Below are 27,026 nucleotides of genomic sequence, written 5' to 3' on the forward strand. Positions count from 1 at the left end.
CAATTCAGTTCAGAATAATTAGTGCACAAATAAAAGTTCAAATTCAAAATGTTAAGTAATTAAAAATATTAATTCTGTTGCAGAGAGCAACTGGCACTGCAAGGTATTTAATACTATACTACATACTATTATAGTGGTTTTAAAGTAATTTTAAAATGAAACTTAACAATTTAATGTTTTACAGTTATGACATTCTGTTCAGTCAAAATTCTGTATGATGTGGATGTGGATGGTTACCTACAGGCCAAAGTCAAGTTTGCTTTAGGCTTTAATAGGCTGCGTAATTAATATGTCACTTTTTCTAATCTCGGTAGAAATGCAATAGGAGCTTTTAGTCTTTTTTTTTTTTTTTTTTTCCTTGGTACAACTTCAGAAATGAGTGATTGTTTTTCCACCAAGACAGGAGAAATCCACACGTTTTAATACGTCCAGTTGGAAGCCTTTAGCCTTTTTAAAAACGCGGCGGGAGGCGCCCGCGAGACCGCCGTTACCTCAGCAACGCGGCCGCGCGCGCAGCGTCACCCCGGCGCCTTCCCGCCTCCCGGGGCGCGGGCGCGAGGCGGTCCTCGCGGCTGGTTCTTGGCGGCGATTGGCTCGCTGCGCCTCGGGGGGCGGAGCCGGGCCGCCTCCCCCCCCTCCCCTCTCGCCTGAGCACGTCCGGGTCAGTCGGCGGCTGTGAGGGGAAGTGCGCGCGCCGCGGCCGTTGCGCGTTCGCGGGCGGCTGCTGGGCGGCGGAGGCGGCGGTGGTGGAGGAGGTTTCGGCACCGTCACCGGCAGCATGTCGCGGGGCTCCATCGAGATCCCCCTGCGGGACACCGATGAGGCGAGTCGGGGCGGCGTGGCCTGGGGATGGGCCGCGGAGGGGCCGCGGGGTGCCGGGCGGGGCGCGGAGGAGCCGCGCGGAGATGTTGAACCGTGCTTAAGGTCACCTGGCGCGAGCCGGGGTGAGGCAGGTCTGATAGGTTATTTATTTACTGTGTAGGTAGTACCTATTTACCGCTAATAACGATCTTAGTTTGTTGTTGGTGTTGCCCGAGTTAAAAAACATTCAAGCTAAAAATAACAGGAGTTGTAGAAAAAAAAAATAATTGCTGTCACTCTGGCTTTGTGTAATCAAAACTGCCAGTCCTGATAAAGCTGGATGGCTGCAGCCCCCTTGTAGGAGTCACAGAACCTGCGCGGGTATAGTGGGACAACCCTGGGTGCAACAGTTGCACTGCTTCCCTACTGTAAAACTGAATAGTAACATCGGTGGCTAGTATCAAAGGTGGAGTGACTGAGGAGGAGGTGAAATAACAGGCAGTCAAAATGCACTCCTGAGCATCCCTCCTTGAGAATATTTGTTCCTTTTTTCTTTCCTTTTTCCCTGGCAGAATACTAAATCAACTTGGCAAAATAGTACTTGGAAAATAACGATGTCATTGTCAAAACTTGTTGACATCATTTGCTCGTTAGTTACTACGGTTATTAATGATCGGAAATTTAGTCTGTTCTCTGTCATGTTTGCCACTTCAATAAATCTCTTAATTTTTTGAGGCATAAGGATGTCTTTATGAAAATTGCAGGGTTCTTAGGTATGTTTTGGGTATTGATAACTGCCTACTTGGAAAGTTTTAGCTCTATCTTAGATCTGCAGGATTTGTATTACCTGTAAGTTTTTAAAATGAAGCAGTACTTGAAGGGATATTTCAAGGCAACTTGGTTATCTGATTATTAGCTGAACAGTGAACATTGTGAGCTTGAAGGCTATGATGAAAGAAGTTGAAGTATCAACTCTGTTTTCCCTGACTAGTATCCCAACAACTGGGCTATCTTTTCTCAGATATTTGCGAGAGGCTATCACTTTTGTATTTTGCAGAAGAAAATAAGCCGTCACTTCTTTGTCCACAGCTCTGTTTAAATGGAAAGAATTATTTATGTCTTAAGTGCTGAAATGTCCAGTTTACTTTGAGCTCAATAATAAATAGCATTGTTAATACTTTATGAAAAGAAATTCTTTGTTGTTTCGTTCTAGGTTATCGAGCTTGACTTTGATCAATTACCTGAGGGTGATGAAGTTATAAGTATACTGAAACAGGAACACACACAACTACACATATGGATCGCCTTAGCGGTTAGTATATATGCAAACTGTTTATTCAGATTATCCAAGAATAATTTCCACTTCTGTACTTTTATGACCAGGGATAACTGAATTAAGAAGTGGAACTGAATTTGGTTATTTGATAAGCGATTCTAGACCAGATATTTCTGCTTTTTCATATGCATGTTAACATTTTAAGCTTATTTTTTTAATGAAACAATGCTGCTAGACGCCTACTTCCTAAATTTGTTCTTAATCCTTAGTTTTACCATTTTGCTTCCTTGATTATATACTTCATAAAAAGGTGGGGGGACTTCATACTGTTGAAGTATGGTGAAATGTGCAAAAAGATAAAGACGTTCAGAGGAAAAACAGTTGATTCTTTATAATAAATAGTTGCAAGAGTTCATCTGTGTTTTAATGTAAAACTAAGTTGAGACGATTATAGGAAAAAAAATGGTGATATCAAAATGTCTTTGATTATCCCTATACTTATGTGCCTTATGGATCCATCTGTTAAAACTGTATGTTATAGCTGGAGTACTACAAACAAGGGAAAACAGAAGACTTTGTGAAGCTGTTGGAAGCGGCACGAATAGATGGAAACTTGGACTACAGAGACCATGAAAAAGATCAGATGACATGTTTGGATACTCTGGCAGCGTACTATGTACAGCAAGCTCGAAAGGAGAAGAACAAAGATAACAAGAAGGAGCTCATTACACAAGCTACCTTGTTGTATACGATGGCTGACAAAATCATCATGTATGATCAGGTAAAAACAATCTGTATAAAAATCCACGTTTGTACTTTTTAAATCATTCTTTTAACCTGAATTTTATAGCGTTTTCTGTGAATTCAAAAAAACTGCTTCTAAAGAAAGCAAATATTAATTCTGTAAAGAGAAGGTAGAAAATGCTCAGGCTTTTGTTTATAGATGCGTAGTATGTGTACATAAAACTGTAAGTATCTGAAATGTCTTTGGTGCTACCAGGAATAATTATTTGTTGCTTGGGACACCTGATAGAACTGTATAACTCAGCCTTTGGGGGTTTGGAGATTGGTTGTTACTCTTTTGTCTGATAATGTGTGAACTTCAGTAGACAATAAAGACTCTTTTTTTCTCATTCTGATGCAAGAGAAATCAATCATAGAGTCCTATTGCGTAATCTTTTCTATAGTATAATCTTCCTATTTTATGAGAATAAATGTAGTGGACGTTTTTGTTTTCTTTATCTAGAACCACTTGTTGGGAAGAGCCTGTTTTTGTCTGCTTGAAGGTGATAAGATGGACCAAGCTGATGCACAATTCCATTTTGTGCTTAACCAGTCTCCAAATAATATTCCTGCCCTTCTTGGTATGAGTTTGAGTATTTGACTTGGTCTCTTCAGTTGAGTTTTGGAATGAGTTATGCTTAAGAAGGGGGTGTATATGTAAGCAGAGAGATAAAGAAGGGTATGAAGTATGTGCTCTTGACCATAAATGTGTGATGGAGATTACTTTAAATATGGGAAGAAATATGCAGATGGAAAAGCTAGGAAATAGTACAATGTTTGCCAACATCCTGGCACCTTTTATCTTTGTTTTGGGGTTTTTGTTTGGTTTGGGTTTGTTTTTTAGCTGTGTTCATGTGGCAATTAAAGCCTTAAGTTCTACAATGTGAAACTTGCCCTCAGAGCACAGTGTGAGCGTGCAGCGTACTTCTTATCCTGCCGACACTGTAAATACGTCTCCCCCGAACAAAGCTTTTGGAATTTGGAAATTTCACTTGTAATTATGTGGTACAGCATAAAAACCTGTTTGCCTACATCCAGTCCAACTACTTAAATTTTCTTGATGACATCAGTGAAGCTTTATACCTCTAAGATGAGGATACCATGAGTACCAAGGGGTCAGCCGTAAAACTGATTTTTCTCTGTTCACTAATGAATCTAGTCTTAGCAAGCGTCTTTCCTCTGGAGTAGGAAAGAACTAAGTTTATGCAGAAAACCAGGAAAGTGTAAACTTAATGTAATCCTTTGCTTGTTTCATATGCTTGACATCATCTAAGATAGTAAAACAGTTGTAGTTGTCTGAATTTCCTGTTAGTGTTTTAATTGTGTTTATTAGTGTTTATTTCTAACATTTGAAAATTGGTACAACTTCACCAAATAAGAATTGAGCTGTTTTTTAACTGCTTTGTTTATATTTTTGATTTATTTGCAACTGTTGTGTCATAACAGGTAAAGCATGCATTTCTTTCAACAAGAAAGATTATAGAGGAGCCCTTGCCTACTACAAGAAAGCACTGCGCACCAATCCAGGCTGCCCAGGTAAGACAAACACTATTTTGTCATGGAAAGGCCTTAACTCAGGTCTTCCTAATTGAAGTACCTAATGTTTATTTTGTGTGTTTGTGTGTGTGTGTGTTCTGTAGCTGTCCAAAAATCCAAAAATAAACTCCACTAAAAAGAAAAACACACACCGTCGTTATCAAAGAGTTGAGAGTTTGTTGATTTGCAGTATTCCTTCACTGTTAGATACAGAAATCGTGCTGAGGAAAATGCTTTTCTGTTTTTCTGATTATTACCTTCTAATTAGCTATTGGAAAATGAGAAGTTGCATGTAAGAGAAGGTAAAATTGTATGGAGTGGGGAGGAAAATGCCGTTCAAGACTATAATAATTTATTTACAATCTCTTGGAATAAAAGTTAAGAAAATTACATCAGTATGTTGGCATTAATAATGAATGAATTTACTTGAAATGTAAAATTCTAGCTGTAGTGCATGCTAACAGCTCTCCTTGTGTTGTATGGTTTTCTTAATGCAAAAATCTAGGAGACTTGTGTATAACAGCTGTAAAACGTATGCATTTGATTTAGAAGTATCAGGATATTTGCATTGGTATCATAAATATTCTAAAGTCTCTCAACGGATGCTTTTTGATAACATATCTGAAAAATAACTTATTACAGAATTGATGTGTATTCTGTAGTCTGGCTTAGCATAAGAATCGTGGCTCCCAAAATGGGTTTAGAAATGCAAACTGTACTTTTAAATAGACATCTCTTGCTCATGCCCTGCTCACGTACACTCAGATACTGTGTATAAATGTCTCTGTGTTCCTAGTCTGCAAGCATGCTGAAAGAGCAATATGATACAAACTTTTCTGTATTAGTTCATCTGTACAGATTGAGGGTGATGTACAGCATTTTGTTAGCAGTTGAATCAATTGATGGAGGCAAAACACCTAGTGAACTTCTCTATTCATCTGTGTTTTCTGGAGGCCTGCTGGTCTTAGCTGAACTTGACCTGCCTAAGAAATATCCGGCCTTTTCATCTGACAATTTTTGTCATGTCTTTCTCTGTTATTTCTATTATGTTTCTATAAAAGTAATGTTCTATTTGCTTCCTATCTGAATATTCTGGAGATGCAGACTGCTCTTCTGGAGTGTATGAGGAAATAAGGTTTTACTGACCTATTAAAATTAATTCTGCTACCAGGTGTGGGAGGCTACCCTTAAAAACAACAAATCATTGAAAGGTTTTATAGGTTTTAAAGAAGTATTAATGTCCAGAATGTGTAAAATGAATGAAGTTCTTGTTGAAATGTTCAGATTGTGAATGGTGTCATCTTGTTTTCTAGCTGAGGTTCGATTAGGTATGGGCCATTGCTTCGTGAAACTGAACAAGTTGGAAAAAGCTCGCTTGGCGTTCAGCAGAGCTCTGGAACTCAATTCAAAATGTGTAGGGGCTTTGGTTGGACTGGCTGTTCTGGAACTCAATAATAAAGAGGTGGGTCCAATTTAACAAGAAACCATACTTACCTGACTTACGTAAAGCAGCAAACTTGAATCCTTTGAGAGGTGCTCCTTTTTTAAAATACGTAATAAAATTATTGGTTAAATCAGTTTAGCTAGTGTTACTATTGAACAATGAATGATTTGTGCTTAAGGTATAAGCAGCACATGCTGTATATTCTGTGGTTAAAAACCTTCAACTCTCCTAATAGAAATTGTAAGTACAGAAAACTAGTTCTATTTAATCAAAGTAATAAAAATATCTCCTTGGTGGGATATGTGAATATGTGTCCAGTTAAAAAAAAAAAAAAAAAAGTCAGCTTTAAAAATCTCACCCAACAGTTACAGATCCATTTAATAGCCAGCCTTACTTAGTCATTTGCAACTCCGTGAAGGTTAACTAAACGAGTTTGTACTCAGGGTGATTTGAAAGTAACCAAATACTTGGAGACCTCATTTGCAATGGCAGCTGTATTCCAGAGTATCAGGATTTTTTTTGGAAGAGCATTATGCTAGCAAGAAGGTAAAAGCCGTAGTCTCAGGAGGTTAGTCTTGGGCTTTTAGGGCTTTATGGAACATGAACTTTCAAACAAGTGTTCAAGTTAATATTGAAACTACCTTGGCATGTGTGCTGCATAGTAAACTAAAGAATAGACAACTAATTTTAACCAGTCTGAAATAATGGTAAACTGGTGATCCTACCTCTCTAGATGTTGTATCACTAGAAAAAATATAGCTTAATTTAATTCGGAATATCTGATGGTCAGTCAGATCACATGGATGGTCATTCCATGTTAAGAAAGTTATTGGGGAGGATAGGACCTCTAAGATCTAAAAAAAAAAAAAAAAAAAAAAAATTTGCTTAATTGCATGCTGCTAAATTTTAGTGTTCTTCCAGTATTGCTTTCTGTAAAATACATAACTGTCTAGAAAGACCTTCTTTTAGTACAGAATATCTGAAAAAATATTTTATGGAGAAAAATATTTTAGACTTCCATAAATAGTTTGGGTAAATGTAGGCATGAAAGTTTTTCAATAAAACCACAGAGACAACCAAAAATGTTCTAAAATCAGATCATAATAAATAATTCCATGGGTAAGCAACTAATGAAGCCTGCTTTCCCTGTCTCCCCCTCCCCCCCCCCACAAGGTCTTTTAACTCATTTGATTAAAGTCCCCTTGATCTTTGAAGAGCTGTAATTAAAAGCTGACCCACTCAGATTTGGTTGTGAGGAATGCATTGTCAGTGCTTTATTTCAAACTGCTTCTGCAACTGCACTGCAAAATTAGTATAATATCAAAGAGTTGACATGGGGGAAGAAGAATGCTTTCTGTAGGGAAAAAAAATCTCTCTGAAATGCAACTGCTAAATGATGTCTTTTCAACGTGTAGGTATTTGCAGTGTTCCTCTCCCCCCACCCCCCTTAAAGATCTTACGATGTCAAATGAGGGTTGAGGTTACCCTGTATTATTGAGGTTTGCTCTCTCTGGTTTTATTTCATTCAAGTGCGTAGGAGATTTGAGACCTGTGCCCATCTACTAGATGCAGTTGAAATTGGACAGGAAACACAAATTACTGGAAAGGTCAGACATAAATACTGTCATAAAACCTCTTTTGCTTTTGAAAGTTAGGCAAGAATAACTCAGTATTTCTTAACCAGGATATATTGTTGGAAAAGTATTGAACATTTCAAATGGCAGTATTGGAAAGATACTGCCATTTTAAAATGAAATTGTGTTTGAGCTGCTGCTCATTGGACTGTACATAGTTGAGACATATGGTAAAACCTAGTATATTCAGTAAGATAGCTTTCTGCTGATAATAATAGCACAGTAAAGCACAGATTTTACATGATTACTAGATGCCATTTTTGGTATCTCTGTTTTTATATCTTTATTTTTATATTTCTTTTCAGAAATACATACAAATTTGAGCTGATGTGCTTGTGATATAAATCTCTTTGTTGTCCCAAATAAGTAGCAACTATTGACCCGTTATGGACTTGAACTTTTAAGTGAAATTAGTACCCATAGAAAGCTTTTGTAAACAGTAAGATTTTTCTATAAAAGGGTATGTTTTTTATAGTAATGCCTGTAGGTAGCCTCTGCTGTTTTTCATTGGAACTTAATTTACAGTACTTCTTAATTCAGCATCGGAGTTTCTTGTTTAGAATTTGAACATGAAAACATTTTCACTTCTGTTCACAGGTAAAATGTTGAAACCTAAAACAAACAGGAGTTAGGGATGTTGAACAGTAGAAGGAAGGCTATCAGAGGTGTGAGAGTGAAATGCCAAAAGACAAAGGCTGGGTATCTTATTTTTTCTAGAAATTCGTGTTCTGTTCTTTTGTCGTATTAATAGGTTTTGTGTTTTTTTAGGTGTTGTGTTTTGTTGTTGTTGTTTTCTTCCCTTCTCCTCCACAGCCTATGTGGTGGCTTCATTTTCTGGTCTTTGTGCTCCAGGGAGGAAAGCTGGCAGCTGAATTTACTTTCTTCTGCGAGACTAACAAGGACTATGTTACAGTTCCTGAAGCAGCATGCACTGAAAAATAATTTTTAAAATCTTAGTAAGATACAGCTATTGAGATGCTGATGATACTTGTGAATATTTCTTTTAGGCCGATTCCATCAAGAATGGTGTCCAACTTCTCTCTAGGGCTTACACAATTGATCCCAGTAATCCAATGGTGCTGAACCACTTGGCTAATCACTTCTTCTTCAAGAAGGTAAGCAGAAAGTCTGTGGAATTTTACAGTCGAATACCTGATAACCTCTGAGCAGCAAGGTTAGCAATGTTAGTTTTAATCTCACTTCATCAGGTTAAGTGGTACGTGTACATAGTATGGAACTATTAATGCGGATAGGTAAGTGTAAAGTTTTTGACTTATATATTTTTTTAAAATATTATTTTCTTAGGAAAGCCAAGAAAAGTGCACTTATTTCTTAAATCAAGCTCACTTTTGTGTCCTAGAGGGATATCTTTCTATCTTTGTTTTTCTTTCTTCTTCTGGGCTTTAAGATATAGCGTAGATATGGAATGCAGAAAAGAAACCACTAAAACTGTTGTTATTTAGTCAGTGCTGTGTCTAAAGCTTTCTTGTATTTACCACCTATCCTTGTTTATTTGTTGTCAAGTAATGTATTATTTAAAGTGCAGGCTTTCAAATTTATTTATTTAGGATTATGGTAAAGTACAACATTTGGCCCTTCATGCTTTCCATAATACCGAAGTTGAAGCAATGCAGGCGGAGAGTTGTTACCAGCTGGCTAGATCTTTTCATGTACAGGTAGGACAGCTTTTAAAAGCTCCCTTTGCGATTACACCTAATATTCTGGCTATAAGAGTTCATACAAAGCTTACCTGTGAAAACCTTACCTGCTCTTTCTTTAATTTTTATTTAGGAAGATTATGATCAAGCTTTCCAGTATTACTATCAGGCCACTCAGTTTGCCTCATCTTCTTTTGTACTTCCGTTTTTTGGATTGGGTCAAATGTACATTTATAGAGGGGATAAGGAGAATGCGTCACAATGCTTTGAAAAAGTTTTGAAAGCCTATCCTAACAATTACGAGACTATGAAAATCCTTGGATCTCTTTATGCGGCGTCAGAAGACCAGGAGAAACGGGATATTGCAAAGGTGAGTTCTGCTTCTGCCTGCATCATACTTTTACATGCAAGAGTAGAACTTGAAAATCAGACTTGAAATCGGAGTCTGTACCTAGATGCTCAGGGTTTCTTTACTGTAAATATGGAGTATTTAATATTGGCTGTCGTGAGAGATCCTCTTAACTGTGGAGAACTATAGCTTTTGCATAGAAGTAGGATTCCCACTGGGTATTGGATAAAACAACTCCAGAAATTCAGGGGAGCTCTGGCCTCACATTTGTATTAGATGCTGTTAAAAGGCAAAATTCTTCCAGTGTGTTAATGTTATCTGAAAATGTCAAATTAAGTAGTGATTTCCTGAAGGTGTAATAATAGCTAGCAATTTCCTGAAGGCACTGGTCTTAGCTTATCTGAAAGGATGGTGTTATTTTCCTTTTTTGTTTTTTTCTTTAATGAAAGTCTTTTTTAATCTAATGCTGGGTAACTAAATGCACCTAATATTAGCCTTCATATTATAGCTTCTTGTGTTCATATGTGTAATAGTTTGTGCTTTTGTTTCTATAGAACAGCTTATTAAAAAAAAAAAAAAAAAGGAAGGAAAGTAATGTGATTTTTTTTTTAAATTTCCAAGCTTTAGTCAGCTGTGCAGATGTTTAGAATGTTTTATTTTGCAGTATGTTTTGGTATGGTTTCTAGTGTTAAAGTCAGTGCCTTTGCTCTTTCTTTGAGGTTTGTTACAACAATTTCTGTATCCACAAAGAAGTTTGTTTTCTGCTGTTTCTCAGGGACATCTAAAGAAAGTCACAGAACAGTATCCTGATGATGTAGAGGCATGGATTGAGCTAGCCCAGATTCTAGAACAGACTGATATACAGGTATTAAACATGTAATTCACCCTGTTTGTGTCAATGCTTGTTATAGGAGCACATGAAGCTCATTCTCCTATTTGTCATCCACTTTCTCTTTGTAAAGGGTGCACTGTCAGCTTATGGTACAGCCACACGCATTCTGCAAGAGAAAGTGCAGGCTGATGTCCCACCAGAGATTTTGAATAATGTGGGTGCCCTGCACTTCAGGCTGGGAAACCTAGGAGAAGCAAAGGTACATAATTATTAACAGTTTGAACTAAATTTTATGATCACCTGAACTTTTCCTCTAAGAATATACTGGAGTGCTTTATTTTTTTTTTCTTCTTTTTATACTTTAGAAATATTTTTTGGCATCGTTGGATCGTGCAAAAGCAGAAGCTGAACATGATGAGCATTATTACAATGCTATCTCTGTAACAACATCCTATAACCTTGCCAGACTATATGAGGCGATGTGTGAATTTCATGAAGCGGAAAAGCTGTATAAAAACATTTTAAGAGAACATCCTAATTATGTTGATTGTAAGAAACGCGTGATATTTTAGTTCCACAGTCCTCCTTAAAATACCAGAGATTTTTCCATCCACGGTGTCTTCTTGTCTCCCTGTATCTATCTTCAGTTATTTTCACAGTAGTTTTGGGGGCCTGCTTACCTACTTGCTGTTTTACCTACTGTTTTTAAGGACTGAATCATCTTTATAGTACCATCTCCAGGCTTGAGGCTTCTGATTGTTGGTAGATCTTTATTGTATTCCAAAAATCTAGCAAACTAGCTTGTCTAGACTTGAATGCTTTTTGCTCCCTTGCTGCTCCCCTTCCACCCATGCCCAAAAGCCTTAGCACTTCAGCACTCAGGTGCAATCAAGGCCATCCACTTGATGTGCCCAGCCTCTGCAACCACACCTACATAGCTCAGTGGAAATACTGATTCTACCAAAGTGTCTCTGTCATGGACTTTGGTCGTCTTCCAGGGAAGCGTAGCTGTTGAGGGCATTGGTGCAGCTGCTATGGCACATCCTGTTTTTGCTCTTCGCTCTACCTTTCCTCTTGCCCCCAAGTATCTGCTCTGTGATACCTCCTGTAAAGGAGAGGAGGTAGCCCTTGCATAGCAAGCTGCAGTATGCAGTGTGCTTCAGAATAATCCTTTTTTTTTCGTGGTCTATTATTGCCCCCCTGCACTTCCCAAAGCTTGCAGAAGTGGGAGAGCTGTTTAATGTGGGGGGAGAGAAATTGTGTAACTGATGTAGCCTTCTGAGGTTTCTGAATTGTGTTTAACTTGTGAAAATGATTTAAAATATTTAAATTACATCTAAGTGTTAGAAATTTGCAATTTCTTTATCATTGCTGTGGATAGAAGTTCCTCTTTACAGAGTTTATCTCATTCTGAGTAGAACATGAAAGGTGTCTTTATGCTTGCTGTCAAGCAGGTCAAGAAAAGATGGCTTTTGACATTCATGTGTTGCCAGTATTTTGCTTGTTTGAGATGAATTTGACCTTTCCTGATTCTAAGCTTTTTTTGTTTTATTTCTCCTTGTTTTTAGGCTACTTGCGCTTAGGAGCTATGGCTAGGGATAAAGGAAACTTTTATGAGGCTTCTGATTGGTTTAAAGAGGCACTTCAAATAAATCAGGTGTGTAACCCTTTAAACACTTAGTTAAAACACTTGAAATTCCAGGTTTTTCTTTCAATTTTGTTCTTGTGTTGCAATTCTGTTTTGTCTGTTCACATAAATTGGGGGAAGGAGAGAGAACTGCTAAAGTCTGCTCATTTATTTATTTATTTAATATGGAATTTAATTTATTTTATACTTGGAAAAGTAACCTTGCAAGGGAAAATGCTGCCTCTGCAATTGACAGTGAGTTTTTATTCAGGACCATCCGGATGCTTGGTCTCTGATTGGTAATCTTCATTTGGCCAAACAAGAGTGGGGTCCAGGACAGAAGAAATTTGAAAGAATATTGAAGCAGCCTTCCACACAAAATGATACTTATTCAATGCTGGCTCTTGGCAATGTCTGGTTGCAGACTCTACATCAACCCACAAGGGACAGAGAAAAGGTAATGAGCATCTGTCTGCCCTGCATATGATTTTACTTATTTCTGTTAGCTGCTAGCTACTCAGAATGCTCTTCTCATTGCCTATTTGGCGTATTACAGCCCATAAAAATACTGGATAGATTCTTAGATACCTCATTGTAGAAATGAGTGATCAACTGGGATACTTCTTTCCACAGGAGAAGCGTCATCAAGACCGTGCATTAGCAATCTACAAGCAAGTACTCAGAAATGATCCAAAGAATTTGTATGCTGCTAATGGCATAGGTGAATGTTAGACTAGTTTTCCTTACATCAGAGATGACAATGGTATTCTTATGTTTCGTGCTTTAATATGTGTAGAATTGTCTTTGCAGGGCCTGCACACTATTTAATGGAGTGCATGAGAGAATAGCTTTCATATGGCAGCTATGTCCATTTCTAATGGGGAGCTTGATTTAGGCAATGTTTTGTTTTCTTTGGCAGGAGTACATAGTACGTGAACCTGGAAGCTTACACTGTACATATTACTTTCCCCTTAGGAGCTGTCTTGGCGCATAAAGGATATTTCCGTGAAGCTCGTGATGTTTTTGCACAAGTGAGAGAGGCAACAGCAGATATCAGTGATGTGTGGCTGAATTTGGCACATATCTATGTAGAACAAAAACAGTACATCAGCGCTGTGCAGATGGTAACATCTCTAAATTGAACTACATAATATGTTGTGCTAGATGACTTCTTGATGTTTCTTAGCTGTCCCTGGCAGCTGCTAGTTTTCTGAATAATATTTTAACTATAGGTCTATTTCTAGCATACTATTGGCTGTCCATTCTAGACTTAAAAACAAACTGCCAAATGTAGATAAGCGTTTCCCGCTTGTACCCTTTTTCCATGTATCAGAGTTAAAATGTGATAGAGTTACAATTTTGGCCATGAAATTTGTTTTTAGTCAGAGGTTTCAGTCAGCGTGGTTACTGTATGTGACTTACTTTCAGTTGTTAGTGAAATTAGTAAATGCAATTTGATGCTTTTTTTTTTTTTTTTTTTTTTTAAGACCAGAGCTTCCTGTTCTCATCATTTATGCAATCATTTGCAAGAATGATCAGAGCTGTCTGAAAAGCTTACTGGAATGATTTCTTTCGCAACAATTAAAATCACAGGGTAAATCATGTTAGAAGAAATCTCTTCAGGTCATGTAGTTTGACCTGCTCAAGCATACTAACTTCCAAGTATCAACCTGTTCTAAGTTAGTTGATTGAAAAAGCATACAAGCAAGCTTAAAAAAAAAAAAAAAATGTTAGGATAGAAGCTCAGTAAGAACTTGTTTAGTGAGGATTTATTCTACATCGAGGCTCAAAAATATTTAATTCAGAACTATCATCAAGATTTTTGTGATGGTTATAAAGAATATAAGATAGTGGATCTTTTATACCTGATCAAGAGCTCAGTAGTTACTCTCCTCCAGTGAAGTACTGGTAAAAGTCTTTTTGTTAACATGATGTGATGCATTCTGTTATTTGAGTTGAGTCTGTCTTTAAGACCTTGTCTGTCTTTACTGAAAAAAGCCTAATGAGAAATCTAATTTAGCAATGCAGTGAACTTTCACCTTCTGATTTGTCAGAAAAATATTATACTTATTTGCCAATTTATTTATGTGAGGCTGTTAGAAGAAACGTGTTTGTTCACTGAGGTGTTTTATTGTTCCCTGGATTCTGCTATGCAGTTGGTACAAGCCAAAGTTTGATATATATGATATTGCACTCAAAGGGAGATAAACTGAATTTAATAGCGTAGCTTGTTGCAGCCACAAGTATTCTAGTGAGTTCTTGACCATAAAGTATACAAATCTGGGACAGCCTTAATGCTAAATGCAAAATCTTTGACTCTAAATGTTAGTGAAAATTGGATGCTCACAATGCCATGCAACCCCTCTGTAGTGATTTCAGGCATTACAGGGTGATTTCTGAATTTGAGCTGGAAGTAAAGGTTGTTTTGTATTTCTTAATATGTTGGAGATTTAGAATCAATTAAAGATGGCTTGAGAAAAAAGCATGGCAAAAAAAGCACTTGTTACTGAAAAGGATGAGGTTTCTTAGCTATTGGAACCTTTAATTGAAGGCCCATAAAACATATAGTGACAAATTGTCTTTTACACTTTAGAGCAACTATAGTGTGAAAGAAAATACAGTGTAAAAGAAATAATTAGATATGCCAAGCTATTCAGCGAGGTGGACAGGACTAATTTGATATTGAGTTATCTTAAAGGTGGGGATTTTTTTTTTTTTGTAACTAATTGCATCAGGTATATGGAGTTACCACACTACGTATATTTTTATCTATGAGCCAAGAAAGCAGATTTCTTTCATACCACAGAGAATAACTGAGAGTGCTCTTAAAAATGAGTCTTTCTGGTTTTTGTTGCAGTAGATGGTATTTGCAAAGCGTTTCATTATACTTCAGGATGTACAGAGCCTTTAGGACTGCTGCCAGTTTTCAGATATGCTGCTTTTTTTTTTTTTTTTTTTTTTTTAAAAAAAAAAAAAAACATTAGCAGTAATACTTTTTAGGAAAGGAAACATTTGATGTAGTTAGCTAACCATAATAACTAATCGTTGTCACCTCTTAATTTTATTTTTCAATTTCAGTATGAGAACTGCCTCAGGAAGTTCTATAAGCATCAGAACACTGAAGTATTGTTATATTTGGCCCGGGCACTCTTCAAATGTGGGAAATTGCAGGAATGTAAACAAACTTTGTTAAAGGTATGAATATAGAATATCATAGATCACAAAATAAAGTTAGTGTAAATTGCTGCATGTTTAGGTCTCCTTAAATTCAGTATCTTGAATTGAAATAGTGGTGCTTGTTTTCTGTATACCTCTATGTACCTTACTTGTATACCTCTGTATCATGTTGTAAAGTATCTTAAAAACATGTTTTTCATTTACAGGCCAGACATGTTGCGCCAAGTGATACAGTCCTTATGTTTAATGTGGCTTTAGTGCTACAAAGACTAGCTACCTCTGTCCTGAAAGATGAAAAAAGCAATCTAAAAGAGGTGCTTAATGCTGTGAAAGAACTGGAGCTAGCCCACAGGTAAAGCTGGTTTTGTTTTCACTAATCATTATAATATATTTCAGTTTCCTTATAGTGAAAATGCAGTGTAGGTCTGAAATTATGATTAGAAGAGCAATCATGTCCAGTGAAACACTGTATTGAATTCTAGAGTTTCTAGCAGAAAAATGATTTTGCCTGAATACACAAAAACTGTGTATTCAGACTTGGCTCCAAAACCACTTTTATTTGGCCAGGTGGCCAATACATATTTCCTAAGGAGTTTTGTATTATGGTTGAGGCGCTTTTTCTTAGTTGAAAATGCATTGAAAATTGTTCTGCAAATTTATTACATTTTTGGAGGACTTCTTTAAAAATAACCTGTGAAGTTTAAAACTAGATCTCAAAATAAAACTAGATCTCAAAATGAAATGCTTATATTATATGAGCCTAGTTAATGAGTAGTAGTCCTTGATAACCACGTCTTCTCAGTGGCAAGTGAAGCCTATGCACATTGATAAATTAAGAACAGAAGCTGGTTCTGAAGCTTGTTTGAAATCTATAGTCTTTGGCTTAAAACAAGCTTTATGGGAAGAAAGCAACATGATTAATTGAATAAGGAATTCATTCACAATTTCCCATTGGCAGGCAGATGTTTAGCTATTTCCAGGAAAGCAGAGCTGCTTCACAACTGTTATGAAGACAAATGCCAGAACTCCGAAAGAACTCTGAACAGCCTCTTCCCCAGCCCCTTCTTCCTTCTCTTCCCCCAACTTCTAAGTATGACATCGTATCCCTTTGGTCAGTTGGGGCAAGCTCTCCTGGCTGTTGCCCTCCTAACTTCTTGTGCACCACCAATCTCCTTGTTAGCAGGGCAGTGCAAAAAACACAAGAGACGGTGTAAGCACTGTTAAGTAACAGCTAAAACATTAGTATGTTATCAATCCTGTGTTGGTCACAAATCTCAAATTTAGGACCATACAAGCTGCTAAGATGAAAATTAACTCTATTCCAGCCAAAACCAGTAGAGCTTTCAACCACTTATTCTGCTCCTACATTATCACTGATGCAGTTGGTTTACTGCATTTAGTTGCTTTACACATTCCTGGCTCTGTTTTTATGTCCAGGATAGAGAGTGGCTTTCAGATGTTTATAGTGGCAAGAACTGTGGCCTGAGATCAGTTCTTCATTTTCAGATCAGTTCTTCATTTTCCTTTGCAGCTATAATTTGCTATAGTATTGATCAAAACAGATCTTTGGCGCAAAGGTATTCCAATTATTTTATCATCTACAGAAAACTTCTCATATAATCAAGGATTTAAAAGTTCTAGTGCTTTATGTAATGCAAACCGTATACATTCAGAAACAAATTCTATCTTTAATTCAGTTGGAAACTTGTGAATTTATGTCTTTATTTGGTATTCAATTTACTAAAAAAATCAAATGTCTGATATATTTAACTTTTGGAGAACACTTTCCGTAAGCTTAAACTTGAGGTGGGAATTATTTCATAGGCTCAAGCCTTTAGAGTTCAATCTAGCATGAAAACACTTCATTATAAACATGAAAAGAAGCTGGCAACCTCAAAAAACTTGGACTGTCCTTCTCTTTTTCCTTTAAATGGTTACAAACTCTCTCCAAAGCAGTGATCATCATAGCTTCATCATAGCTATTTGAAGGTACGTTATATTCACTAGGACCTGTGAACCAGATTCAGAGAGGCTGTTTTGGACAGATTTGAGACTAAATAAATTAGTATGTCTTGCATTTGAGATCTCTGAATGTGCTTGTATACTGTTGTATTAACAATAGAAAATTGGTGAGGGTTTTGTCTTCTGTTGCATCTTACACGATAGTAACTCAGGAGCAAGTGCTTTGTTTTAAGGCAAAATTGCACTAAACATGTAACTAATACTATTCTTGTTTGTCTTTATCATCTAGGTACTTCAGTTACTTGAGTAAAGTGGGTGATAAGATGAGATTTGACTTGGCACTTGCTGCTACAGAAGCCAGGTAAAAAAAAAATAAAATAAAATTCAGGAACTGGGAGGAATGTTATCTTTTTTTTTCTATTTTTTTTCTTTCCAGAATAAAACTATTCAAAAATTTTAGCTATTTCATAGAACAGTAGAAATCTAACTACAGGATTACTTGCTGTTGCTGTTTTTTTCTCTTCCTATCTTTGCTTTCTAATGTTTTTGTACAGTCTAAAACTCTAAACTTGTGCTCTCCTCTATCATGAGAGCCTGCAAAACTTCAGCTATTTTAATAGCAGATTTTCCACCAAGGGGAGAGTGGAAAATTTATTTAAAGATCTCTAGCTCTCCCTGTTTTGGCTTTAATGATAATTTAACATGTTTGATTTCTTGGAAATTTTTTTAAGATAACTTTTGGTCACTAGAGTGGATCACTTATTAAAACATGAAATACTTATATTTTGCAATGTCTAGTCTTTAAACTTTGTTCAGGATAATGTGTTTGTATACAAGCCTGTTTTCTTTCAGTTTTCTTTCAAGCCTGTCTGTTTCTTACGTTTTTCACGCAGTTTGCCCTATATTGCCCTGTCCGTAGACATACAAATAACTTCTATTGGCAATCATGCACTATACATCTTAAATAGATATCATTAAAGCATTTTGTACAGACACAAAAATTTCTATCTTCTAATACTAAAAGAATTCGTCGTAACACAGCTAAGAAATGGTATTGAAAGCAACTTTCATTAATGTTTTATGAGAGAGGAACACTTAATGCAACCTGAACTCTTATACAGTTGTGGAGTTTTTTTTAGATAAAGTTTGTGACTACCTTTCTGATTAGGTTTGCTAGTAAGTTCAGATTAAATGACTTCTTTTTAGTAACCGTAGTTCTGAAACTGTCCAAATGGGTTGAAATGATTTCTCTTTGTGATTATTATGTCTTTGAATTGGCTAAATTTCAAGTGTGAACCAGTAAGTTCCCAAGTTGTGTATTGCATCTTAAAGATAAATTATATTAACATTAAATCTGTTAGTTCAGTCAAAAATCTGTACTGGTCTTCTATTGCAGTATTTCAGGTAGCTTATTTTTGTTGTGATGCATACCCTTTATGAAACTGTTACTCCTTTTAGTACCTCTGTCACCTTCCTTTACTTGAAACCTTTGCATGTTATAGGCAATGCTCTGATTTACTGAGTCAAGCCCAGTATCATGTGGCTCGAGCACGCAAGCAGGATGAAGAAGAGAGGGAGCTGCGTGCAAAACAAGAGCAAGAAAAGGAACTGCTTCGCCAAAAACTACTTAAAGAACAGGTTTTATTCTGTTACATTTTACTTAATTAAAAAAAAAAGTGTTCCTACTGCTCTGTGATGGTGGCTGGTGTTACTGATGAAATATCCAGTTGATATTTTTCTAAGATACAGTAAACGTTAGGAGAAGATGTTACAGCTAACAGGTGATACTCATTCTTTCTCATTGCCTTAAAAATAGATTTTTATTTTTAAAATGAAATCCAAGTGTTGGCAAACCTTTTAAGGTTATCAAATTTTAGTACAAGTGGGACCAAGGAGGGAGCACTTGGTACAAAAGTTACTTTGGACTTTTGCCTATTTCAGTACAGACCTTGCAGAAAAGCTTTCTGACATGGAATTTGTAGAAGTTAATATTCTAGTTGCTTGTCAACAAAAAGACCTGTGAATATAATAATGCAACTATAATAGTAATGGTTAGTTTCTTCGCTGTTTCAGGAAGAGAAGCGCCTAAGAGAGAAGGAAGAACAGAAGAAACTTCTGGAACAAAGAGCTCAATACGTGGAGAAGACCAAGAATATTCTGATGTTCACTGGTGAAGTAGAAGGATCAAAGGAGAAAAAACGTGGCGGTGGTGGAGGCAGGGTAGAACAGATTTTTTATTCTTTTCCCTCTATTTTTTCTTTGGTAAACATTCTCTTGGGATAGCATGGGGTTTTAATTTCAAGCTGCCTAAGTTCTGCTGTGTGAAACAGCACAGATTTAATGCTCTGATGTAAAAATTGGAAATTAACACTTAAGTTTTGAACTAGGCAGCATTACCAAAATCTGTTCTGTTCAATTTTTAAAATAATTTAAAATAACAGAAGATTATTATGTGTTTGGAATTTGGAATCAGTTTCTCAGTGATACCAGTCCAGATATTATGGGAAAGTTGACGTGAGGTCTGTGTTTTTATGTCTTCAAAAATGTGTTCCAAGAGGTTCTATTTTGACTTGTTGTCTGGTACCTTTCAACTGGAAGATGAACAGCAAGCTATATTGTGGGACTTTTATTTATTACAGCGTTCCAAAAAAGGAGCAGGGGAATTTGATGAGTTTGTCAACGATGACAGTGATGAAGATTTGCCCATGTCTAGAAAGAAAAAGAAGAGGAAGGGCAGTGGTAGTGAACAAGATGGGGAAGAAGAAGAGGGAGAGAGAAAGAAGAAAAAGAGGAGGAGGTAACTTATACTTCAATGTTAGACTCTTTGTGAGAAATAGTACAGCTCTAAATATTCTTATGCAGTGCTTCGTAACATAAATGAAACGTTGGTTAAGTGGTTAGCAGGAGTAAGTCTTACATATTTTTGAACAAAAATTAAAGAGTACTTATGCAAGAGAAGAATGAATAACATTTGATCAGCTGAATCTCAAGACTGGAAGTTTTGTATGTGTAAAGTTCTCTTGCAGTGATATACTTTACATCACACAAATATGATTCTCTTTAAGACCCCAGAAAGCAGATGAGGGGAGTGATGATGAAGAACATGAAAATGGTCCTAGACCTAAAAAACGACGTCCACCCAAAGCAGAGAAAAAGAAGGCTGTAAGTTACATGCTTTTTTTCCTAAAAGTTCCTAAGTTATGTTTTTTTTTTCCTAAACGTGCACTTGGACTCCAGCACTCCTCTATTTTGACAGAGACTTGTTAATGCTGAAAATTTGTGGTAGCAAACTACCTTTTGTCCTCCTTTTCCTATTGCTATAGCTGCTTCAGAAAAGAATATTTCTTAAACCTTCTACAATATCTGATAGCAAATGGATTATTTTGATCAAACTATTTTAGAACATTTTAGAAGCACATCTTAGTTTTTTTGAGTGTTTCTGCCATTGGACACTGATTTAACCAGACATGTGAACAAGCAATCCTTTGTTTTTGCCCATGCAGCCCAAACCAGAACGTCTGCCTCCTTCAATGAAAGGAAAGATCAAATCAAAAGCCATAATTTCATCTAGTGATGATTCTTCTGATGAAGATAAACTTAAAATTGCTGATGATGGGTAAGAACCTTTATTATCTTCTCAAGCTCTGCAATTCTAGTGTATGCTTTCAAGAGAAATGACAGTATTAATAATAATAAGATAATCAGAAGATAATCAGAAGCCTTTTGTTGTACTTAACATCACCTTCCATTACAAATTATTCCATTCCCTTTCTCATTTGTCGGCCATTTGCCGAGGCGATCGGCTCCGGGGCAGACGCGTTCTGCAGCGGAGCGGGGGATTGGGCCAGGCAGGGCTAATTTTTCCGGCATCGAGCCTACTGGAGGGAGCCGCCAGGACCCGGCAGCCCTTGTGAGGGAGGCTGACGAGGCGTAGGCGGAGCCAGCAGCGCCCCCTCCCCGGCCGTTCAAGAGCTGCCCCTAGGGAGCGCGACGAACAGGACGGGCAAACAGGGCAGAGCGCTCCCCCCGCCCATACGAACACCTTCACGACAGCCCTTAGCTAGGTGATAATGGTCTCCACCAGGCACGGTGCGCTCTCCAGGAAGTCGGTGCACACCCAGACCGACTGCCCGTTAAAAAATGCCGCAGTTCAGGTCACCGGGTGCAGGGAGTGTCTGAGCCTGATGCTGCCATCGGCGAGAGGCGGAGAAGCTGCTCGTGTGAGGTGCGAGCAGGTGGATGACCTGGTCCGCATGGTGGCGGAGCTCAAGGAGGAGGTGGAGAGGTTGAGGGATATCAGGGAGTGTGAGCGGGAGATAGACTGGTGGAGCTACTCCCTGCAGGGCCTCAAGGAGAGGTATCGAGGTGAGACACCCCAAATGGGGGTGGACCCCCTGCCCTGTCGCTGTCGGGCAGAGGGAGGGGATCTGGGAGCTGAGGAGGAATGGAAACAGGTCCCTGCTTGACATCGCAGGCGATGCCCTCCCTTTCCGGCCCCGCCTTCCCAGGTGCCCTTACACAACAGGTTTGAGGCCCTGGAGATTGAGAGGCCGGTGGGTGAGGAAGAGGCAGCAAGTGTACCCAGGAGGATGCCTAGGGCGAGGAGGTCGACTCCGCGCCTCAGGACTGCCTCCACCTAGAAAGACAGAAGGGTAATTGTTGTGGGAGACTCTCTTCTCAGGGGAACAGAGGGCCCTATTTGTCAGCCTGACCCTACCCGTAGGGAAGTGTGCTGCCTCCCTGGGGCCAGGGTCAGGGACGTTGCCAGGAGGCTTCCCAACCTGGTATGCCCCTCTGACTATTATCCTCTTTTGATAGTCCAGGTGGGCAGTGACAACATGGAAGAGAGAAGCCTGAAGGCTATCAAAAGAGACTTCAGGGGGCTGGGACGGTTAGTGGGTGGAGCAGGAGTGCAGGTGGTGTTTTCGTCCATCCCCACGGTGGCAGGGAGGGGTACAGAGAGGACACGGAAAGCCCACCTGTTAAACACATGGCTCCGGGGCTGGTGCCAACGCAGAAATCTTGGGTTTTTCGACCATGGGGCACTTTACTCAGCACCCGGCCTGATGGCCGCAGACGGGTCCCTATCTTTTAGGGGAAAAAGGATCCTGGGCCAGGAGCTGGCAGGGCTCATTGAGAGGGCTTTAAACTAGGTAAGAAGGGGGATGGGGCTGAAGCAAGGATTGTTGGAGCTGTGCCAGGGGGAACAATAGCAAGGCCAGGGGATAAGGCAATGGTCCAGCTGAAGTGCATCTACACCAATGCACACAGCATGGGTAACAAACAGGAGGAGCTGGAAGCCATCATGCAGCAGGCAGGCTATGACTAGGTTGCCATCACGGAGACGTGGTGGGACCAGTCTCATGACTGGAGTGCTGCAATGCCTGGCTATAAGCTCTTCAGAAGGGACAGGCAGCACAGGAGGGGTGGTGGTGTGGCTCTCTATATTAGAGAGTCTTTCGAGGTTGTAGAACTTGAGGCTGGGAATGACAAGGTCGAGTCCCTTTGGGTTAGGATTGGTGGGGCCAACAAGGCTAGCGTCCTGGTCGGGGTCTGCTATAGATCACCAAACCAGGATGAGGAGACTGATGAGGAGTTCTACAGGCAGCTGACAGAAGTTGTGAAATCTTCAGCGCTTCTTCTCGTGGGGGACTTCAACTTCCTTGACATATCCTGGAAGCACAACACAGCCCAGAGAAAGCAGTCTAGGAGGTTTCTGGAGAGCGTGGAAGATAGCTTCCTGACGCAGCTGGTTAGTGAGCCTACCAGGGGTGGCGCCCCGCTAGACCTTCTCTTCACAAACAGAGAAGGACTGGTGGAGGATGTGATTGTCGGGAGCTGTCCTGGGCAGAGTGACCACCAAATGGTGGAGTTCACTATTCTTGGCGAGGCCAGGAAGGGGACCAGTAAAACTGCTGTATTGGACTTCCGGAGGGCTGACTTTGAGCTGCTCAGGACACTGGTTGGTGGAGTCCCTTGGGAGGCGGTTCTGAAGGGCGGAGGGGTCCAGGAAGGCTGGGCGCTCTTCAAGAGGGAAGTCTTAATGGCGCAGGAACGGTCTGTCCCCACGTGCCCAAAGACGAGCTGGTGGGGAAGAAGACCAGCCTGGTGCAACAGAGAATTGTGGCTTGATCTTAGGAGGAAAAAGAGGGTTTATAATCTTTGGAAAAGTGGGCAGGCCACTAGGGAGGACTATAAGGATGTTGCGAGGCTGTGCAGGGACAAAATTAGGAAGGCCAAAGCTCATCTGGAGCTCAATCTGGCTACTGCCGTTAAAAATAACAAAAAATGTTTTTATAAATACATCAACACAAAAAGGAGGACTAAGGAGAATCTCCATCCTTTACTGGATGCGGGGGGAAACCTAGTTACAAGAGATGAGGAAGAGGTGGAGGTGCTTAATGCCTTCTTTGCCTCAGTCTTTAGCGGCAATACCGGTTGTTCTCTGGATACCCAGTACCCTGAGCTGGTGGAAGGGGATGGGGAGCAGGATGTGGCCCTCACTATCCATGAAGAACTGGTTGGTGACCTGCTACGGTACTTAGATGTGCACAAGTCGATGGGGCCGGATGGGATCCACCCAAGGGTACTGAGAGAACTGGCGGAGGAGCTGGCCAAGCCGCTTACCATCATTTATCAACAGTCCTGGCTATCGGGGGAGGTCCCAGTTGACTGGCGGCTAGCAAACGTGATGCCCATCTACAAGAAGGGCCGGAGGACTGACCCAGGAAACTACAGGCCTGTCAGTTTGACCTCAGTGCCAGGGAAGCTCATGGAGCAGATCCTCCTGAGAGTCATCACACAGCACTTGCAGGGCAAGCAGGCGATCAGGCCCAGTCAGCATGGGTTTATGAAAGGCATATCCTGCTTGACGAACCTGATCTCCTTCTATGACAGAGTGACGCGCTGGGTGGACAAGGGAAAGGCTGTGGATGTGGTCTACCTTGACTTCAGCAAGGCTTTTGACACCGTCTCCCACAGCATTCTCCTCAAGAAACTGGCTGCTCGTGGCTTGGACTGGCGCACGCTTCGTTGGGTTAGAAACTGGCTGGATAGCCGGGCCCAAAGAGTCGTGGTGAATGGAGTTAAATCCAGTTGGAGGCCAGTCACTAGTGGCGTCCCCCAGGGCTCAGTGCTGGGGCCGGTCCTTTTTAGTATCTTCATTGATGATCTGGATGAGGGCATCGAGTGCACCCTCAGTAAGTTTGCAGATGACACCAAGCTAGGCACGTGTGTTGATCTGCTTGAGGGTAGGAAGGCTCTGCAGGAGGATCTGGATAGGCTGCACCGATGGGCTGAGGTCAACTGCATGAAGTTCAACAACGCCAAGTGCCGGGTCCTGCACCTGGGGTGCAATAACCCCAAGCAGAGCTACAGGCTGGGAGAGGAATGGTTGGAGAGCTGCCAGGCAGAGAAGGACCTGGGAGTGATGGTGGATAGTCGGCTGAATATGAGCCAGCAGTGTGCTCAGGTGGCCAAGAAGGCCAATGGCATCCTGGCTTGTATCAGGAACAGTGTGACCAGCAGGGCTAGGGAGGTGATTGTCCCCCTGTACTCGGCTCTGGTGAGGCCGCACCTCGAGTACTGTGTTCAGTTTTGGGCCCCTCACTACAAGAAGGACATGGAGGTGATTGAGCGGGTGCAGAGAAGGGCGACGAAGCTGGTGAGGGGCCTGGAGAACAAGTCCTACGAGGAGCGGCTGAGGGAGCTGGGCTTGTTCAGCCTGGAGAAGAGGAGGCTCAGGGGCGACCTTATCGCTCTCTATAGGTACCTCAAAGGAGGCTGTAGCGAGGTGGGGGTTGGCCTGTTCTCCCACGTGCCTGGTGACAGGACGAGGGGGAATGGGCTTAAGTTGAGCCAGGGGAGTTTTAGGTTGGATGTTAGGAAGAACTTCTTTACCAAAAGGGTTGTTAGGCATTGGAACAGGCTGCCCAGGGAAGTGGTGGAGTCACCATCCCTGGAAGTCTTTAAAAGACGTTTAGATGTAGAGCTTAGGGATATGGTTTAGTGGGGACTGTTAGTGTTAGGTCAGAGACTGGATGATCTTGTGGTCTCTTCCAACCTAGAAATTCTGTGATTGTGTGATTTAGATAATGATATCATTGTTCAAATCCTAGTGTCTTAATTTATGTTTTAAAATAAGCATTGCATCTTTTAATACTGTTTTTTTTTTTTTTTCTTCCCCCTACAGACATGCCAGGAATAGCAACAGTGATTCAGATGATGGGGAACAGCAGCACAGTAAACGCATTGTTTCTGATAGTGATTCTGATAACAGAAACAAGTCTGGTAGCGAGGCAGGTAGTCCGAAGAGATCCAGTGTCCACGCATCTGAGGAAGATTCTGACAGTGACAGATCAGCCAGAAAAAGGAGACGGTCAGATTCAGAGCAGTCTGACAATGAGTCTGTGCAGTCAGGAAGAAGTCATTCAGGTGGTTCAGAAAACGAATCTCGCCCAGCTTCTCGCAGTGCTGACTCAGACAGAGATTCTGAGAGAGGATCTGACAATGAGGGTTCTGACAGAGGATCTGGTAACGAATCTGAACCAGAAGGATCTAATAATGAGGGGTCTGAAGGTGGTTCAGATGACAGTGATTAGATCTAAATTACAGACATCTTTTTAGAATGTTCATGTAAATATATTTCTGTTCTAGTGGAAATCCAATTTTTTATATTTGAAAACTGATGGGGAAAAAATGTTTTAGTAAACTGTTGTGAGACCTTCCTGTGATTCTTTCTATTAGCACCTAATGGATGTTTCTCTGAGTTGAATTATGGTGTATTAAATTCAAACTGCTGTGGATGACGAACAGAAGCCCTGTACTAAAATCAGCACACCAAGGATGGAATGCATGTAAAAACTATGGAAAGTTAAATCTCAGTTTAGGTTATTTCAGTGTGGCTGAAATTGTGCGCTCTGTGTTTATACATGCATAGATAAATCTTAAATTCTAACAAATGAAGCAAAGAGCTTTGTATATTTATCTCTTTCTCATTCTGATTACAGGTCAGTAGGGAGGTTTTTCATCTTTTCTCTTAAAGAACATATTTGAGAACATATTTGCCATGATGTAACTCCTTATATTTCAAATAGTTTGATTTTTTTTTTTTTTTTTGCTTTTGTTTCTGTGGTAAATCAGGTGAAAAAGATGCAAATATTAAAGGAGTTTTATAAAGTAATGATACAGATGTAGATAGAGTATTTAAATTGGCAGGTCAAAAAAAAAATTGGAGATATTTCCATATTACTTGACATAGTTGAAGATGTCAGTGTCACAATAAAATGTTCCTGCTCATTTGCTTTGAGTGATTTATTTAAAGCCTTAAATGGTATAAGCAGAAGACCTGAAAATGTTAAATTTGACAAAGCAATGTGTTTTGAGGAAGTAGTCTAACTGGATTTTAGCTTAAATGTATGGCTGTAGGAGTGAGCTCATTTCATGCTCTGTGTTCATTATTGTATTGTATCTGTATTGTAGACTGACGTGAACCTGACTTCTCTTTACAGTTGTCTTTTCCTGAAGTTTTGGAAAGTCCTCTGCACCAGTCTGGGGTGGGTGGGGAATTCTACATTCATTGGTCATCAAGTTAGACATTCACTAAGAAGATCATGTATTGCTATTGTTTTTAAAAGATTGTATAGCCTAAACTATGTTCCTTCTGTTTTTTGTTGTTTTTTTTTTTTTTTTTTAGAAAGTCCAGATTGTCACTACTGATATCTAACTTCAAGTACTAACTGAAAGCTAAGTTTCCCATGCTGCTATTTCTGGTTTGCTGTGAGCATTAGCTGTTCTCATTGTGTATGTTTTGTCCTGTGTTTATGGGCTGTTGGTAACCACAGCAGACAAAGTCGAATGTAAAACAGTTGAGACACTTTTACAGGCTCAGTTCAGTATCAAGTTTCTGTACACAGTCTTACGTAAATTTAATTGAGTAGTAACATGCA

General features: G+C 39.6%; 1 protein-coding gene across 1 annotated transcript; it reads left to right on the plus strand.

Annotated features, from left to right (window-relative positions):
- Window positions 1–694: 694 nt before the first annotated feature.
- On the plus strand, window positions 695–26,379 carry CTR9 (CTR9 homolog, Paf1/RNA polymerase II complex component). The gene is made up of 25 exons (XM_082761607.1): window positions 695–823; window positions 2,015–2,113; window positions 2,619–2,858; window positions 3,324–3,441; window positions 4,307–4,396; window positions 5,710–5,858; window positions 8,482–8,589; window positions 9,043–9,150; window positions 9,266–9,502; window positions 10,257–10,346; window positions 10,444–10,572; window positions 10,679–10,862; window positions 11,882–11,970; window positions 12,212–12,397; window positions 12,574–12,661; window positions 12,916–13,064; window positions 15,019–15,135; window positions 15,324–15,469; window positions 17,369–17,440; window positions 18,582–18,717; window positions 19,153–19,299; window positions 19,719–19,876; window positions 20,145–20,241; window positions 20,583–20,695; window positions 25,271–26,379. The coding sequence occupies exons 1-25, from the start codon at window positions 779–781 to the stop codon at window positions 25,677–25,679; spliced, it is 3,504 nt and encodes a 1,167-aa protein (XP_082617733.1). The 5' UTR covers window positions 695–778; the 3' UTR covers window positions 25,680–26,379.
- The last annotated feature ends 647 nt before the right edge of the window (window positions 26,380–27,026 follow it).

The sequence above is a fragment of the Aythya marila genome (assembly GCF_965140915.1).
Source record: "Aythya marila genome assembly, chromosome: 5".
Taxonomy (NCBI): Eukaryota; Metazoa; Chordata; class Aves; order Anseriformes; family Anatidae; genus Aythya; species Aythya marila.